Consider the following 19451-nt stretch of genomic DNA (forward strand, 5'->3'; position numbering starts at 1 on the left):
TATCACTATTCGGGTTACAGTCATTATACAAGTGTGCAAAGGTAAAGGTTCTTCACAGAGGATAAAGAAGATGTGATATATCCAGATGCTCATATTCGACACTATTTACATTTTATGTGACACTCGAGGTGGTGTGTGGATGTGCAAGCTCGAGCTTGTTGTTCAAGTATTGGCTCAATTAAGCCCATCTTTAGAGAGCCCTCTACTCCCCTTTTGTCCCCCCCCCCTCCACCCCCACCCCCCGGGGCTCGTTCACAGCGGCGCCACTTTTCACCGCCGTGCAGTGACTTTGCTGTTACCATAGCAACAGACTTTTTGCTTTCTTTTCATGGTTTTGTTTTAGAGCTCGGGCCAAAGAATGAAATGTCAGTTCGTCGGAGTCGGACCCGGAGATGAAAAGCAAGCGTTTTTATTTTCATTGTCAACACTTCCCCCTACATATCTGGTTGTTTTTAATCTGACAATGCCTTGTACAATCAGAATCCTAAAATACATCGTTGGACAAAGTCAAGATCACCATTAATCCATTCATCCCCTTCACAGAAACACATGGCTGAGTTAATCAGCCATTTGCACGGGACGATGCAAATAGCGCATTTCTTGTTATGCTCTTCAAATTCAAAGCATGACTTTCATTTAAAGACCGCCGTCCCTATTCTTGGCCGAACAGTTGAGGCGCTCCCCCGCGTGGAACAGATGGCGGGATGGCTTCTCATCCGGACCTCACCCTCGCAAAAAAAAAAAAAAAAAACGCGGCAGTGTGCGACCAACTCAATTCCTGTAACTTTATCAAAGCGACAATTTGACATTCACGCCCGTGTCACGCTGTTTATTTGCCGGCCAGCTGTGCGGAGGTGACAACCGTGCCGGCACGCTAGCACGACTGTTTTGTGCATTGGTGTTCTGCGATATATTTCACACGGTTTGAGAAATCGTCAGGAGTGGTTTTCAATTAGACTCACAGTAGCCATTATTGAAAAGAAAAATGACTTTTCAGCAATTGTGAAGATCCACTCTGAGGGTTGTTTTTCCTTCATCATGGAGCTTCGTCCATTTTGTCGGTGAAAATGTGTCAACTCTGACACTTAGTGGAATTTTGCTTTGTGGAAGGGAGACTAATGATCTGGGGATGATTCAGCAGAGTAAAAGGGAGGGGCAACGGGGATTCGCCGTGAGCTTATCTGAGTCAGTGGTGCCATCCAGTGGTCCGCCTGGGACGAACTGTTTTCATTTCCACTCAACATTACTTCCTCACCTCTGTCGTTGCCGCTGGCGTACTGAAGCGGTTTGCTTTTGTCGATGCTGTTGAAGCTCTGGCTGCGCCGGTTCAAATTGGAAGAACCCGGACTCCTGGTGGCCCCGCTGCCTGCAGCGGGTACCCTGGAAGGTCCCGGTAACCTGGAGGGGAAATAAAAAAAACAATAAAATAAAATTTGTCTTCCATACAGATTTAAGAAACAACTCCGATGTATTCAATTCATATTATTTGTTCGGATATTACTGGCGCTGTCATACAGAGCTGAACCTAAGGATGAGGCAGACAGATTCCTCCCAGGAGTAACAATCCAAACAAATCCGATTCAGACGAGCAAATCCTCACCCAAGTAACCCCAAAGCTAACAATTCAAGAGTAATAACAGTAGAGTGGAGCTCTGAATCAACAACAAAAAAGTAAATACAGAGCTACAAGAACATGAGGGGGGAAAAACAAAAAGTAAAGGTCGATGATTACAAACCTCGGTGAGTTGAAATGAGAGATGAACGGGGAAAATGAGCGAGAGATTGAAGCAATTTAGATGGAAATGCAAGGTAGTTCCCTTTTATCATCAGTTTCTTTCATCTTCCCAAATTTAGGTTTGATGAATGCATCATCGACATGAGAATGGACAGAGTACCTGGTTAGTCAGTCTCACCTTCCACATTTTTATGTGGCAATTGTAAAAAGGCGTTTTTTTTTTTTCCCCCGTGCTGCATTGTTGTCATATTTGCCACTAAGATTCACATATACAAAAGTCAAAGGTCACCAGGGATCTTCTTTGAACCATAAAGAATCTCCATTGTTCACAAAAATGGTTGTTGTTTACCTATTCTTTAGCTAGCTAGCTACATATTAGCATTAGCTAGCAAATTAGGCTCATCTTCCAATTGATCCTGGTGTGTATTTTAGTTCATGACCTTTGATGATATGATAATGAGTTTTCAGTTGCAGAGAGGGTTACCAACATAGGCATGCGTAAAATAGGACAATCTATTTACAGAATGTAATATGCATGCCAAATCAACAGGTGGCAGTATGAGCGGAGCTAAATTGAACTAAAGGGTCGTAACAGGGGACTTGAATGTTGAAAATTTTGGAGATTCTGAAATTTGCCACATTTGTTGAAAAAGTCCATATCTCCAAATGGTCAGCATAAAAGCAAAGAAGGAACAAATTCCACAAACTTTAAAATGGTTGCCATACTCACCTTGTGTTTTTCTTCTGTGGCGACCCTAATCCAGTATGACCCGGAGGACTTGCATATCGTGCTGTGAGACTGAAGAAGAAGAAAGAAAAAAAAAAGCAGAGTTGTGAGTGTTAACTGAGTTGAACGATGAATGAGTTCTGGCTGAAGAAAAAACGAAAAACAGATAAGAAGGGTGGAGCAAGAGGAAGTTAATGGCGAAGCATGTGTCATTGATCTTTGTCATGTTTTAACCGCGTGCGTGCGAGCAATTTCTTGACCACCGCCATCTCAAGAATGTTTACAATCAATTTTGCGGCGGCATCTATTTGAACCAGAAAAAAAAAAAAAAAACTCCACTCAAATCACAAAAAAAGCAGAGGCGGCGGAAATAGCCGCGGTTGCTCTCACGTCACTTTACGACCTTGACGCTCGCTCTGAGTCATTCGCATGGATGGGAACCGCCGTTTGCGTTTAACAGGAAACAGTAAAGTTAACACGAGGCGCTTTATGAAGAAAAACTTTCATCATCCTACGTTCAATGTGACAGCCAGGTGGTGAGGCTCTTGTTTACTCCTGTGAATAAACGCAACGTGCGTAATGTCCTGTTTACTAGATGACTCCCAAACCACTAAAGTTTTTTTTTTTGTTCTTTGAGAACCAGTTTAAAAGGCAATTTTCTGCTTTTGTACACATTCAACAGTTGAGGGTACTCGATAAAACTAAATGGTTGCTCAGAGCTACTAAATCAGAATTTGCCCGGGCCGAATAGAATTACAATGCGGGCCAAATCTGGCCCGAGGGCCTGAGTTTGATACCGATGCTGTATAATATCCAGAGCCGGAGGAAATGAGGAAATCGCCTCCGCATCAGTGCATTAAGATATCCGACTGCTCTGGCGAGTCGGAACAACTTGCTTTCTGTTTTGATTTATTTAAGTGAATCAAATATAACGAGAGCCTGAATGACAAACTGCAGTCCTCGCATCGTCCTGCATCGAAACGAACCCCGACAATACCAAGAAAAGGACAAGGACAAAGCATTAGTTTCGCTTTTGACCATTCCAAATCATCATATTGTGACACAATTGGTTCCGCTCCATGTGAAGAATCTTTGTTGTATGAGATTTCAATTCACTCCATAACGAATGGCCATTTTTCTCATTATCATACACAAGTCCATTCACGCACACTCCAGGTAGGACAATTAACCTCGGCTTTTCAATGACCTTGTGTGGATGGCCAGTCTACACCTTGACACAATTGTAAGGACTCGGGTGAGTGTGTTTTTGGACGCAAATGAGATTCAGAGTTGACAGCCAAAGGTGATCAGGGAGAATTCTCATTAGCTACTCTACATTATGCAGGAGATGACACACAGCACCGACATTAACCGGCATTCGATTTTGAGTACCGGGAAAGGGGTGGAGCCAAAGCAGCCTGATCATCTCATTTATAATGATAAGACTGGTGGAAGAAATTATGAACAGTTTGAAATTAGACTTTATATCAACTGTAGCCCAACAAATATATAACATAATGCAGAGAGGCCAGATTTATAACAAAAAAAGATTTAAATCGAATATAGTAAAAATAGAGAATGTAGGATAATATGATATAATAAAATATAATAAAAAATATAATATAACAAAAATAATATGATACATCATAATATAATAAATCAAATAAATCCTAAAATAATCCATGACAACCTACCACCCAACAAACTAATAACAAAATAATTATAATAAAATAATATAATATAATAAAATAAAAATATGTCATAAAATAATATGATATATCACAATATAATAAATCAAATAAATCCTAAAATAATCCATGACAACCTACCACCCAACAAACCAACAACGTGGATCAAGATCCTTTACCAGAACATGATTAAATCCTCATTGGGTCAGTAAAATTCTTCCAGCTTTTAAAAACCATCACACAAGTGGAAGTGTACCGAGGAGAAGCGTCGCGCTTGGCCCGGCTGTCGTCTTTGCCATAAGGCGAGCGGCTCTTCCTGTCACGAGACACAGCGGTGGGCAGGCGAGAGGACCGCAAGACCTGCGGGTCAACATGTCCGCCCGGGGACATGATGGCTAGATAATTATTTATTTTTTTAGCTCGTTCCTAACTAGAAAACCTCTTGTGGCTTCGGACCCCCGTGCTTCATCTGAACTAAGACCTCCCTGTTTGGATGTGTGTGAGTCTCCACCTCCCATCCCTCACCCTGGAGACCCCAGTGAGGGCCAGCAGGTGCTGTCTATAGAAAGCACCCTAAAGTACATGCACGGCATACCGAAGGCCCAAAATGTGCCGGATATAATTTGATCATTGAAAATCCGTTCACGTCTCTCGGGTGCCTCGTATATCTTTAGCGTACGCTAAATGTTCCTCGGCCCACTGATGCTTCATCATTGTTAAAGGGAATTAGTTCGAGTGATTAGATGTAATTGCCATTTCTTCTTTTATAAACCGAACGGTGCATACCAAATCCCCTAAAACAGGGGTGTCAAACTCTGGCCCGCGGGCCAAATTCGTCCCACAGTGTAAATACATTTGGACCGCCGAGACAATTACCATTTCTTCTTTTATAAACTGAACAATGCATACAAAATGGCCAAAACAATTGAACCCACTGTCATGAGGTCTAACCAGAGAAAACAATTGAACTTTAAGCCTTCCTTCAACCAAAGTTAAGAATTCTCCGCCTGTTGGGAACAGGAGCTTGGGAATGTCAGGCAGCTGTGGACTGATCTACTACTGCTCTCGTGTTTCTGACGCCGCCGTGTCCGGCGAACCCAGAAGAACTCCAGTATTTATTTCCCGTATTCTCGTTTGTAACATTTCCTCCAAAAATCCCCGAAGCATTGAATCGTTAAATCTCTCCAGTAAACACTTTAAAAGGAGCCAAGCGGAGGCTGGAAACAAGGTGCAATGAGTTTAAGCGTACCTGGACTGCATCTCTTGCGACTTGCTGGCAGATGTTGCCGAGCTCTGCTGGCTGAGCTCCACTAGCGACTGGTAATACTGCTGCTGTTGCTGCTGCTGCTGTTTATAGCGGGATAGGATGAAGAAGAGGCCCAGGATGCTTTTTAGGTTGCCATTCCTAATCTCTGCAAAGCCCAAAAGACAAAAATCTTTCAGAAAAATCAGATCTGCCACATTATGCAAGACAGAGTAAACCAAAAGATGCATAAGAAGCTAAAAAAATGTCAAATATTTGCATTCGGGTTGTCAAGCGTCACCCTCCGAAATACAGTTCCGGAGTTAATCGCTGAGAAAAATCAAAGTAATGTATCTCCCACAGCGGGCTGGAATCGAATTTGGATGAGCCACGGCAAAGGAAGACTTTATCACTGTGACTAACGCAGCCATTTGTGAAATGGAGCTCTCATATCAAACCTTCAGCGAGAGTCGGTGCAGTCGGAGCAGAGACTGATACTTTTTTTTTTTTTTTTTTAAGATCTTACAGCCATCTAATGTTTTTTTGGAAGGTAGTGAAGATTAATCTCTGGGGCGTTTTCCATTTCCTAACACCTACGGGCGTCAATTTAGTCTGTTTGCCGGTGACGCTTCATTACTTTTGGCAGACAAAATGGCGGAGCTTTGTGAACTTTTGGTCACGATAGCAAACGATCCAATCAGTTGTGTTCCGGCTACTTGACTTGACCACATTTTGGGTAAATTTGGAAGAAGTTGTTGATGTTTGAGAGGCAATTTTTTCGTTATGAGGCATTGACAATAACACACGGTGTTTTCATTAAGTTGGGTTCGGTTTAGCTGTCTCGATTCTGGCGTCGATCTGATGAAAATAAAATGTCTCAGCTTGGCTGGCGTTCAATGAAAACGCGCCTTTGATTCTTTTAAGTGGTTTGACGTGCTTCCATTCAGTCGTTCTTGTGATTTGGCGAGGTTCTTGCCTAGGTTACAAAAGACAGCCCACTTCATACAAATAGTGCTTTGGCGCCATGAATTCTATATATTAATCTTGTTATCTTGTACCAACATTTCTGATATTGGTTTAATAGGAAACAAAATACAAGCTGGTTGGTAACCCAATAGCTCATTCATTTCTCGAATTTGAAATTCCAGGCCGGCAGTGAGTCACAGAGCTGTTTTTAGTACGTGACTGCGAGTGGTGGGCTGAACTAGATTTAGATGTGCCGGTCAGTGTGTCAAACTCTCGCAAGCATTTTAGGTCAACGGCAGAGAGCAATAGAAGATTACCATCAAAGTGATTCGAAATCTGTAAACAAGATGAATTGATTTGATTTCCCATGGCAGATACTTAACATGAGTTCTTACCTTCAGATGAGAGCCCTTGTACATTCACTCCTCTGGCATCTAAAAAATTGAGGCAGGCGTCCACATTCTCAATCTGGAGACAAAACAAATGAGGGCAAGGCAATCAGACGTAGGAAGTCACAATACTTAACATCCAATGAGCTGAAATGTCCCGTGGGGGTGGGGTGGAGATGATCGACATTATTAGCCATAAAGAACATCATTGTGCGGTTGGACACGTGACCCGATGGCCCGGGCTGCGTGACATACTGACCGCAGTGTGTTGCCACCTACGCTGGCGTCAAGTCATAATACATTGAGAGACAATTTTGTGGGCATGAATGAGGAGGCAGGAGCTGAGACGTGCCTTCGATCACTTTGTCGGATTCCTTCGTTAGCATGCCGATCAACTGTTAGCATCCTCTCTGAAGTCAAAGTTCACAGCTTTGTTTTTTTTTAGTTGTAGTGTGTCAAGGCCAAGCAAAGTGCGTGCGGTGATGATGATTCATGATCAAATATTGAACGAAGAGTATTTAAGCGGCCATTCTTCTGTATACCACTAGGGGGAGCCCACACAAACAGCACAACGCGTTTAAAAATAACTTGCGAAATGCGCTACCATGAGCGAACTTTCTTGAATTTTTTTTCTATTTAATTTCTTTTTTATAATTTTTTATTTTATTCTTTATATATTTTCACAGGGAAATCCTGGCATAAAGTATTGCAAATATTTGTGGTTTTGGGTGCTAACATCTCAAGTGCTTTTCTGTTTTCTGGCACAACCGCAAGTCACACAAATAATTCGTCCATCTGCGCGACACAGCACGCGACTTAAAACACCCTCACATGTGGGCTTCCATATTTTTTCCGCACATGTTGCTCGTACACGCAAACATATGTGTCCTTTGTGCGCTTGCTTGTATTACCACGCCACATTCACTCACATGGGAAAAAAAATATTTAGTGACCATATTTACGTTAGTTTCAAGTTGTTTGGTTCCCAAAAAAGTTCAAGAGACTCCTTATCTGTATTTTTCTTTTTTAAATTTTTTATTGGAATTGATGCAAATAGTTCATAAACACCAGAAAGGAGTGAAACTCAACCCCCAAAAATCCTGAGGCTTTCCAATAAAACCATTAAAATGACGCACAAAAAGTTTTATAATAATGAAGGTGTCGATGACATCTGGGGCATTAATTTTCCACAAGGATCTGGTGAAGTCTAATTGCTAGTTTGGTGGGCACTTTTGGCTTTGTGGCATCCTCCACCAGCTTGGCAAGCAACTGTTGTCATTTAGTTTTTCCTCCACAAACTGGCACCTAACAGTCTTTATCAGCAAGTTGGAGATTTTGATGAGGCGCTGATGTATAAATTCCAACAGGAAAATAAAGGCACGCGTGCAACTAGCATCATGTGGAGAAAAATTGCTGAGAAGGATATAGCGGAATTAAAAAAAAAAAAGTGGGAAGATGTTAACATGGGGGTGATAATGGCTTTCCACACCGCAAATCAAAGTATCACGCGGACGAGCTGAGTGGAGAGAAAAAACTTGGTGACATTCGATTTGGTGCTACCAATCATCTCCAATCATGCGCAAGCAAAAAACAAAAAAATGGATTGATTTGTCATTTTAAGGCGACAGTAGCATTGGAAGAAAAGTAGCCAGATGGGCTCCTGCTGGGTATGCTAATATTTTCCGTGTCATTCTGCGCTAATATATCAAGCGCTAATGTCACGCGAGTTGTTAACAAGTGACATTCCTGCTTGGGTAAAGAAACGCTCAAGTTCTGTCAGTTTTTGAAAGGCCACGTAATGTACGATGGGAAGGAAAATGCACGGCAACTGAATGTCTTGATTATATATATTGGCTTCTGTTCCTATGCCATAAAACTTGAAGTCTGCCCGTGTGGCTTTATAAGCATCTGCCTCGCAGGCAAGCTTTATGTCCACATGTGTAAGGCAGTCAAACATCTATTCATCTTTTTTTTTTTTTTTTATCTTGGGACTGATGTGGTCTGAACCAGTTTGAAAGCATGTGATGAAATTTGTTATTGTGTCCTTTCTTTCAAAGCAACACCCATAATATTACTACTCATAGTGCTAGCTACTAGGCAAAATGCTACAAAGTTAGCATTAAATATACATACTTGCTAGTTCTTAGGACACACGAATAGACGCAAAATGTCAAATGTCCAAATAAGAACGCAAATTCGCCCGGCCCGGCGGTCTCGACTGCATTTTTAGGATGGGAGTGTGAAAAACGAACCAGGCCGTACCCGTGAACTTTGACTCTGCAGAATACACAGTGCACGTTTGCAGATGACAAGTGCCTTTTTTGTTGAAGCGGTGAGTAATGACGGCGGGTGAGACCAATGTGGACGTGGGGGGGGGGGCAGTTGACTAAAGGCACGGAGGTGGAAAACAAATATCAGGATAGGTTGGCTGTAAGCTAGCACGCCGCCATTGGTGAAGACGGATGGCGGATTAGAACGGACGAAAGGGGCGACAATACGAGATGACAACACATCGGAATGTTCCATAGCTCTTCGCCTTTGGGGCTTGGGACAACAAGACCGAACTTAACGGCACTCCTGAAATATTACGAGTTGTTTGCAATTTTTGCAACTTTCCTCCAGGCTTAAAAGTATACGGTTACTTTTGAGTGTGGTGCGGTGTGGCGGTATCGTTTTCTTTGCTGAAGCAGCACGTGGAAACAAACTAAGAAGCGGATCAGAGGACTTTATTTTTCCCCTTAAATTAAAGTTTATTTGCTACCTCAAACATCTGGCAGATTTCAACTTGCGTCATATGACAAGTCGATTTTGACTTATGGCTTTTCTGGCTACGTGATGATCACCTTACGAACTCCCTGAACAATTTGACTTTCAACCGGCCATCTGCCTCGCCCCGACATCGGGGATGCTCTCCGAGTTCCCATCAACCATTGTTGTAAACAACCCGAGGACTCGTCGCTTGCTAAAACCCCGGCATCAAATTAGGAACATGATCAATTGGTTGCCGAGGTTATTAATGAGCAGCGATGGTGATGAAACATCTGGCTGGCAAAGAATAAGTCGGTGCCATTTGTCCTCATGTCGGTGGCGGAGCGCAGATGGGGTCCAGATGAGACCGGTGGTGTTTTTTTTTTTTTTTTTGCAGTCTCAAAGAAACACTAGACTCAATTAGACCGCAAAAGCAGCCCCTGCAAACCTGCTGCTGCTGCTGCTGCCGAGGCCAAATAGTAGCCGATGCCGTTCTGATGTCAACGGGTTCATTTTATTTATTTTTTTTCCCCCCCATATTTGTTTGGACTAACACATTGAATCACATTATTAAAAAGTTTCGAGCTCTTGAGTGCACAAAGGCTCGGCCAGGATGATTACTTTTAATATGATCAGCGACACGCTATATAAATCTGGCAGACGATGAGTTGTTACATCGAATCTCTCCTAAAACGATGCCGCATCATTTTATTATTCATCATTTACGAGGTTTTTGCACCACGCTCTTTGCTGAGACGGCTCGAAACAAAAGGCGCGCAGAAAACGAAAGTGCGCACTCATCTGTATTCCAGGAGAAGCGCTAGCGTGCCTCGCTAACGATGTCTGCCCATAATGAGGCTTATTAGTGTAGCGAGGTTTTTAATATTTTCTCCCCAATGCTGAATAAGCCTCTTTTACCAAACATTACGCTCAATAACCATTCACAGGGAATTCAAACATAGCACAAAAATTCTCCCGTGACATTGACGTCCTAACGCAGCTGCTTAGTTGGCCGCCGACCTCTCCCCACACCTGCGGAGACCTCCCACTTGGACAAAAAAAAACGGTCATATCTCATCCCCAATCAACTCATTCACTCCCAATGACGAGAATAGCCGTCAAACATTAAAAAAAGCGTTTTGGCTTTGTTGATGGTGATTCCTTTTTTTCGGGCTCCACTATGGAAGCAAGTTCCCAAGCTGTTCCTCGGAGCAGGTGGAGGGGGATCAGTTGGCTTAGTAAGTGAGAAGGACAAAGAGTAACGCTGCACACACACACACACAAAAGCATCACGCTAAGGACATACAATTGACACAGTCCATAATAATTTGACACCTAATTCCACATTCCAAGGCTAGGTCCTTCATAGCTTTTTGGAGTTTATCTCCAGGAAACCCGCTTTGCCACCTGTGACTCTTAAGTTTCACCTTCCCTCTTCCTTCCTGGTTCTTTTAGCACCATTTCCTAAGTCGACTTCCACCGCAGCTGGACTGGAGGAGTGAGTCAAAACAGCTGAGAAATGGTACCAAAACGTGTGAAAGCAATTATATCTCCTCAGATGTTCCGAGGCTTTAAATTAAATCCATCAATTTGGACTTCTACGGGGTGACTTATTTTTAAAAAAAAAACTTCATGTGGTTGAGAATAATATAAAATATAATATATATGATGTAAAAATTCGACTCACCATTTGGGTTTGACTCCGGGGGCTGCCATTGATATCCTCCACCTTCTCATTGGCTGCAGGAGAGAGGACACCAAGAGATGTTGACTATCCGTCCACAAAACCTCTGGATGAGGTGCATGCAGCATGTGTAGGAGCGTCGAATGTGTGTGTGTGTGTGCGTGTGTGAGGCGTCTGGGAAGCAAAGCTGCCTAATTCGTCAGCTGCTGCCGGAGAATTACTGACAGGCCAGAGCGTGGCCTCATTGTCTGTTTCGGGGCAAGCGGGGAGGGTAAAGTTTCAATCGGGCGGAGAGGGAGAGAAAAAGAGAGAGCGTGTGTGTGTGTGTGTGTGTGTGTGAGTGTGCAAGGAACTACAAATGACAGATTTAGGAGGATGGACAGAATCAGTAGTGAGTGGTAATGGAGAAGTCTGCATAACAAGACAAAATGAAGATTTGTTTTTATTTGTAACTAATAAATAATGAAAAAAAAAATGCTCATATGTACCTGCGTGCAATATTGCTGTTTTTATGATTAAAAATAAAAAAAGCCAGATCAATAAATGAATTAAAACTGGTCATGTACCTATTATCTGGATGATCTGCGCCAACAAGACTCCATCGGTGACATCTTGGCTCAGATCCTTGATGAGTCGCGGACAGCCCGACTTGGCCAGGTAGTGATTGGCCCAGTCTGTGTAAATCTGTAAACACACACCACGAAATAAGATTTATAAAGCAAAGACTTCAAATCATGAGCATATTTGAAGCTGTTATTTTGCATATTTTACAAGCCCGGAGTGAGTCGTTACGAGGCGAGCACAATGACTCAACTGTTGCTCTTTTCATCTCAATTACTGCCCAATAAAGAACTGTGACCATTTAGTCATTTACTATTAATATTTTACAACATGACCCAAATTCCCCTTTCACTTTCATTTTTTTTTGGATCATAATCGATTCCATTTATTGACTTAAACTGTCATGCTGAGGAAACACACAAGCGAGGTTGTATAAACAAAGTAATTGATTTAAATAGAACATATAAAAAGGAACAGGACATTGTATGTTCCAGTGTTCCATCAACCAGACCTCTTAGCAGTCTCTTAATCTTTCACTGGAGTCCATAAAGCGAGCGATAAGAGACACTTTGTCGGCCCGACAACGGACTGACGCCAACAGCTGCTTCTGCCAGTCCGTTGGGGCTTTGGGCAATCCACAAGAGTGGCCAAGAAAAGAAGTTAAACCTCATCCATCCATCCCTCTTTCAGAAAAGACCATTTTCTCACTCCAGTGCGCTACAACGTCTAATTTATTGCCTCAATTGAAGTGGCCAAGTGACAGAAGCTGCAGTGTCACCCCGCAACCTCTAGGGGGAAGAGCCATCAATGCAGCATCAGCCCAATGATTGGGCTCTTTAATCATGGCGCCGATCCAACCCCGTCGAATAAATTAAGTTTAACGGTAGTCGAGGGGGGGATCGAGCACGTATGGATAATCGCTCGCAGGGCTTTTAGCGGTGTAACGCTGTCCGAAACAAGTTCTCCCATGGTTGCGATGGCTCGAAAACTTGGCACGGGTTACGCTCTCATGTGAGTCTTCAAGGTGATTAAATGCGACATAAAGCTCCATTCACAGAATAAGTGATGAGCGGAATGCATGTGACGGGATGGGAAAACGACGCTGGGCTTGTAATTGCCTAGACACGCCACAAGATGGCAGTAAAGTATTCTATTAGTCAAGCCCTGACCCCGCATTTTAACGTAATCATTCATTTTTTTTTATATTAGACATGGTTATGGCCTGAGCACTAAAATGACTTTGCAGTGACAACCCCGTTGCCACTTTACACTCCCTATTTCTCGTACCGCTGAAATTAGCCCATGACGGCTTTTGTTTCCATGACGACCGTGGCTCATGTCATGATGGCTACCAGCACGCCACTGGAAACAGATTCCCGGCAAAATTACGCGGCGCACATGGCTTTTGTCTGCCGACGCGCCGCACACCTGGAAGCCATTTTGGACTTTGAGCGGCAAGTCTGATGCATTTCGATTTTCTCCAAAACTGTCATTACCGTGTCCCGAGAGAGGAATCAGGTGAGGGGCCTTTCCTACGGGCGGCCTTCCAGTATTCGCCCAAGCGCCGAGTCTCAAAGTTTCCCCTGGCAGACTCGCCGTGAGGAAATAACAGTGACGCTTAAAGCAAACGTTGCTGTGCCGATCATGGCCAAAAATATAAAAATTTCAGTCGGGGACTGTCCAGCTGTATTTACCAAGCCGATAAGTCAGCTACGCACACAGCGATAAAACGCAAATTAAACGCATCGACAGACAAAATAAATATCGTTGATCAGGCTGACGCACGATGGGGGCATAAATGGGCGAAATGAAAATAAAAATATCTTATGGATCTTATTCCGCTTTACAGCCAATCCCCTAATGTGACATCACCGCAAAGCTCGGAGAATCGACTTAAACGACACCGCCAAGACGTTCAGTCATCGTTTTGTCGTCTGCCAAGCCACTTTGTCGCTTTAGCAGAAGTGCTGAGTCGAAAATGACATCATTATACGCAGGCCTGCGAGAAGTTTTTGAATGCACAAGAAAAAGCATCTATGCGGATGTTATTTTTGGGTCCAATTAGATTTCAGTCTAGCAACTGGTTGCCATGGTAATCTAATTTGTCCAGTACCTTCAGAATCACTCGCCTATGTCATTTCAGATTAGGTTGGCCTTCGATGATGTCATCAATTTTCTGTCATCTGATTGGTCGGTTAGTTCCAACCAACTTGGACGACTCTTAAAATCCCAGCCTGAACGCACGAGTGATAATCACAGAGGCCGTTATCGGACATATTATGTCACTCGTAGAGAAAGCCCCATTTTTGAATTTCAGGGCGAGATTAATAGAAAGCAGACGTGGAATTATGAGGTTAGTCTTTAGAAGGTTCCGATAATGATGGATGGTTGGTTGTGAGTTCACAGAGACGCTTTGCTCAAGAGGCCAACAATGAAATATCAGTCACGGAGTGACGGTGATGTAAAGTTCAGAAATGATGAATCGGTTGAAATGTATTTTATTTTGGTCGCCAAGAAGGCATCCGGGATTTTGTGATGTAAAGTTTGCATGTCAGCATTTATGTTGCAGACTTTTTGAAGGTTTTCAAGTACTGGAACATCAATGCTGATATCCGTTACTCTGTCTATGGTGGTTCACATTATATGTTAGCATTGAGCTAGTGGACTTTGTTAGCTTGATTGGATATATTTACTGTTTAAATATACAATATTTATTTGTTTGTTTGTTTTGAACTTCACTTTTTCATGGACACTTCAACCCGGGAGAGTTAAATCACTTATAGCACGCACGCTAGGCCTCTTCGTTTGAGGTCATTTTGGAATGATAATTGGGCTTCACTTGCACAATTTACAGGAGCTGTTGTTCAGATGTCAGGGAGGGAGAATAGCGTGCGTCTTGCGTCTAGCTTTTTAGCTTCAAGATGCTCATGAGTGTTTCACAAATGTCTCGGGGCCTTCGTCTATTCTCGGATGTCTCGCAACTCTTTGTAATCACTCTTTCTTCAGACTCGCCTCCTCCCACTAACAAACACACAAATAAATCAGACAGCTACCATGTCATTAGTAACCTGCTGTGGTGAGAAAACTCCAAAGCAAATTCACAGCCAACAGATGTGCGCGGGCTAGCACAAGCACAGTATTGTGCGTGTCGTGTCGTTGAGACAAGTGAGTCACGACTGGATTTGTCACACTCACCGGTACCTAAATCAGATTCAACTGATTCACAGAATAAAAGAACATCTTGCACCAAAGCATTGCTGCAGCACTTTTCTGTGCATTACTCACAATCACCAGCAGGGGGCTGTACTGCACCGAGCCTGCTAGGAAACCAGCTGCCATTCAAATAAAATCACTTCCAATATTTACAACCCAATGGTTCATTCAAGGACCATTGAACCCACTATTGAATCACACAGAATCTATTATTTGGTCATTTATGAGCCACGTGTATTCAAAAAATATTTGACCATATCGTCACATGACAGGTTGCGCTGATTCCATCATCGTCGGAAACTGCTTCCTAAAAGCAAAGCGTGCCCGGCTACACACAGTCTGCACAGCTTTGAATTTATTAGGCGAGCGGTGTGTGTATTGCTGAGTGCGAGCAAATCAGGGGAAATTGGTGTCGTGACCCTCGGCGGCGAGAGGACTAATAGTCCTGTCGACCAATTCCAGGGAGTCAGCAGAGCTTTGTGGGGCTTCCTTCTGTAGTGCAAACAATTTCTGATTTCAAAAAAGTCAGCGATGCATTTACAATGCAGAGAATTTTCCCTTCACAAATTGGGTCCAACAACACGTCGCTAAAAGTGGGAAAAACAATACCTGCCGTGCTTTCTAAGCTCCCAAACACATGATGCCACCCGGCCGGCTTCCAGTAAGAATCCATCTTATGCAACCATTAATGACTCCCAACAACAGGTTAAATAAGTCTTGAAATTTACTGTAAAGTGGCTCCGTGTGGATGTGCTCAAAAAATCTGACTCGCCGCTGAGTCACGTGTGACGACTGCTGAGTCACAGAGAGTCCAGGGAATGTGGTTTTCCCTCGCAGCCCAGCTTGGATGTCTTCCCCCACTTTCACTCGCCAGCAGACTGTGAGTCACACATATTTGCCGCGCGTGTCAGTGTTGCTTTTGATGGATCTTTACCTCCACACGTGCTACTCCAATGAATTACAATGAAAGACTGTTATGATGGACTTTTTGGAACCGTGACCATCATATCCAGATGTCAATAGCGCAGGTTCAAGCGCAATGTCTCCGGCTTTTAGTCAGGATTTCCTCGAGGGGCTTCCTCAGAGTGGCAAAATTTGACAGATGTATGTAGGATGGAAACAGGAAGCACACAAACACGGTCACTTCCAGGTCGCTATAGATCATTGATAGCAAACCCGAGGTCCGGGGGCCAGATATGGCCCGTCACATCATTTTATGTGGCCCTCGAAGAGAAATTTTGCATCGACTTTGTCTCATTACTAAAATTACAAATTGCCTGAAAAAAAAAATACTAATAAATAATACATTTAAATGAATATAACAAATAAATAAATAATAGAAAAAATTATATTTGTCTTTTTAAAATATTTAAGAGAAATTTTGCATCGACTTTGTCTCATTAGTAAAATTACAAATTGCCTGAAAAAAATACAAATAAATAATACATTTAAATAAATATAACAAATAAATAGATAATATAAAAAATAATATTTGTCTTTTTAAAATATTTGAGGGAAACTATGACTATGATGCGGCCCGCGACCAAAATGAGTTTGACACCCCTGCCAGTATAGATGGTGACACAAGGAGTCACAAAGGGGATGGGAGGGGGCAGGGGGAGGTCCGGCTCCACGTGAGACCCTTCGCTTCCAGTGCAGCAGCTACGAAAACAAATCTAACGGAAAAAGGAGTGTGTGTGTGTGTGTGTTCAAGGGCAGAAAATGAGGCAAGAGGTAACCAGAGAGCAGCAAGTAAATTAGACCCTACAGTCAAAATATCATTTATAAAAAAAAAAAACCTCCCTTGGAATATTCACCTTGCATATTTTGATGTATTATCCCCGCAATTAATTAACTGATAAACAATGGAATAGCGCTAACATGTCTCTCAATCAATCTTTTTAAAACATTGCCGGGACTAAAAGAGAAGGAGAGTATTTTTTTTTGAGGGGGGGAACGATGAAACCGCAGAATTTCCATTCAGAGCAAAAAGAGTACCGTTATTTTTTTTTTGACCTGCTGACATTGAATCAGTTAAACACCTGTCAGCCATTTTGAATGGTGAAAAAAATGGCTAATACGTCTTCTTTAAGTCAAGTGTTAACAGCATCCTTTCCCATTCCGCGTCCGTTCAAAGGCTCCATTAGCGTGCCTAATTACACAAGTGTAGCTTTCTACACTCCAGAGCGCACGGTGAGCAATAAGTCATATCGGGTTACACCAACCCACCGGCTGACAGCGTTATTAATGACCCCTTCCTAATGGAACGAAAGTGACAGCAGGTTCACAACCACAGGAGCCCGAGGCAGACCAAAGTGAAAAAAGGTTGGGAGTCACCCCCCCCCTCACGTGGTCCCCCGTGAAGGACGCCTTCCAAAGACTCCGAACTAATTCTGCTAAATTAGGCCTTCAAAAGGGAACTTTGGAAGTGGGCTCGGAATATGTTGACCACCGCCGTCATGTTTCTCGGCCAATAATAATGCTTCAAAATCAGCTATTAGGGACATCTGTATATGTGAGACTGACCTCAATGTAAATCCATCTGTGTCAATATGACACAGACGTCCTTGATGCCAATAGAAAAAAGTAGGCACATTTATACCTTTCAAGTTCCATGGGAAAAAATTCCACCACTTATAAAATGAAATTTAACGTAAAAGACTGTCAGGGTAAATTAGTGTCAAGTGAGGCATCAATGATGACGCCTCACAAATGTCCGCCGAAGATGTTTGCAAAAAAACATGTCAATCATCGAAATAGCAGAACAAAAAACAGATCACGGAACATCCAATCAGATTCTATTACGCCGAGGATATTCCAGAAAAGAAAAAAATTCCAAAAATTTATTACTCATCATGTGGCACAAGTTGACACACTGCAGATCAGGATCCATCGGACATGCACGGAGAGCGTGATTCGATTAGCGGAGCACCGGAAGCACATTGCCAAGTGGCTTGCGAAAGACCAGCCAGTCGTTGGGCTTGTTTTGAAATAAAAAAAAAATACCGGAAAGGAATCCCCCCCCCCCCCCAGTTTAGAAAAGAACCCAAAGAAAAGTTCTGTCTCGCCGTTGATGGGAGTTTCAGGCGCTTTGTCTCAATGACATCACGTTTTATTGTCGGGTTGTGGATTGAAATCTTACCATCTACAATTTCTTTCCAATCCCTTCGGCCCGACTATCCCAGAACTTAACACCTGAGCAGACGCCGGCCGGGGTTGTGTTTTGGGATTTACCATCCCAATATAACGCGGCTAGACAAACCTCTTGGATGAGATAGCGAGTCATATATTCACGGATGGATTTAGAATGGCAACCCAACCCCCCCGAGCTCCCCCGCACAGCAGCTGCAGAATCAACGTATAAACATATGCGTCTCCTCGGAGGCCGCGGCGTAATCCTAAGTGTTTTTCAATATGGTGGGTGGGGTTCGACGAGGTACTCAAAGGCGCCCTTACCTAGTAAATCAACAGGCGGTTTGGATTTCCCTGAATGAAAAGCTCGAGAGTTCACATCACGATAGTTTTTGAATAATTTGATACGCGAGGATTGATGATAATAGCGGTTAGCTTAATGGAAGCCCTCGCTAATAGTTAAAGAAACAACATGTCGCTAATTTAGTGAAAAGAATGACGTTTATTTGGAACGCCGTTCCGTTTCACAATTAGCTCAGAAGGAAAAATCCTTTCGTGCGGCTTTTTCCTTGTCCATCTGCTTCTTTTTTTCCCCCCACTTTTCCATTCTATCCATCATCCAGCTGACAAGCTAACAGAAATAGCGGTGGCATGATTTGTCGGGATAAAATATATGACTGCGTTTTGGGAAAATCCAACTTTTTTTTTTTTTTTTCAGTTTAAGGGCAAACCCCTTCATTATTTCTAAAGCCCAGAGTTCTCCACATGGCTTTCAAATGACTTTCTTTAGCGAATGTAACGAAATAACCCAAAACACTATGATTCATTTTCACCATCCAGTGCCGTCTCTCAACGTGATGCTTTTCGCCAATTTCTGAAGACCCGTCTTGTAAAAATCTCATTCCGGCGACTCAACAGGCCAGATCCGTTCTATACCACGTTCCAATCATCTTGATCGCAAACATTTAACTGCGCTTGAGCCTCGGTGAGGAATGCGCGTCGCCTCCGCATGCCGCTATGTCGAACTAGCCAGGGTTTCCCACGGACGCAGCGACCTGAGGGCCGCTCAGGTAAATACACTCGTTGACCTTTTGTAAACACAAGCCGGGCGGTACTGCTCCTTATCTGGGCAGGCCCCGGAGGTGACAAACGCACCTTAAGTTGAAGCTTTCAGCAGCAGGTTCGATCGATACTCTCTAATTAGCGCTGAGTATAGCTATGCTAACCCTCACACAAATTTACCTGAAAGTTCAATTAGACTCCACGGAAGCGAATTACGATGTATATCGAGTTTAACTCACTATCTGGAGCTTCCAACCGCCGAAGCGCCGCGACCTTCTGACCTCGACGGTTTGTTAAACAAAC

General features: G+C 43.1%; 1 protein-coding gene across 3 annotated transcripts in view; it reads right to left on the reverse strand.

Annotated features, from left to right (window-relative positions):
• nav3 (neuron navigator 3) overlaps positions 1-19451 on the reverse strand; it is a 57795-nt gene that overhangs the window by 28289 nt on the left and 10055 nt on the right. For all 3 annotated transcript variants that reach the window (XM_085902509.1, XM_085902507.1, XM_085902508.1), the window contains exons 2-7: positions 11747-11864; positions 11184-11236; positions 6755-6827; positions 5400-5562; positions 2466-2534; positions 1256-1398 (exon numbers count right to left, since the gene is read on the reverse strand). In XM_085902509.1, the coding sequence (XP_085758635.1) occupies positions 1256-1398; positions 2466-2534; positions 5400-5562; positions 6755-6827; positions 11184-11236; positions 11747-11864 (619 nt within the window). The remainder of the gene's footprint in view (positions 1-1255; positions 1399-2465; positions 2535-5399; positions 5563-6754; positions 6828-11183; positions 11237-11746; positions 11865-19451) is intronic.

The sequence above is a fragment of the Syngnathus leptorhynchus genome, chromosome 21, assembly GCF_054491065.1.
Source record: "Syngnathus leptorhynchus isolate UIUO chromosome 21, UIUO_Slep, whole genome shotgun sequence".
Lineage (NCBI taxonomy): Eukaryota > Metazoa > Chordata > Actinopteri > Syngnathiformes > Syngnathidae > Syngnathus > Syngnathus leptorhynchus.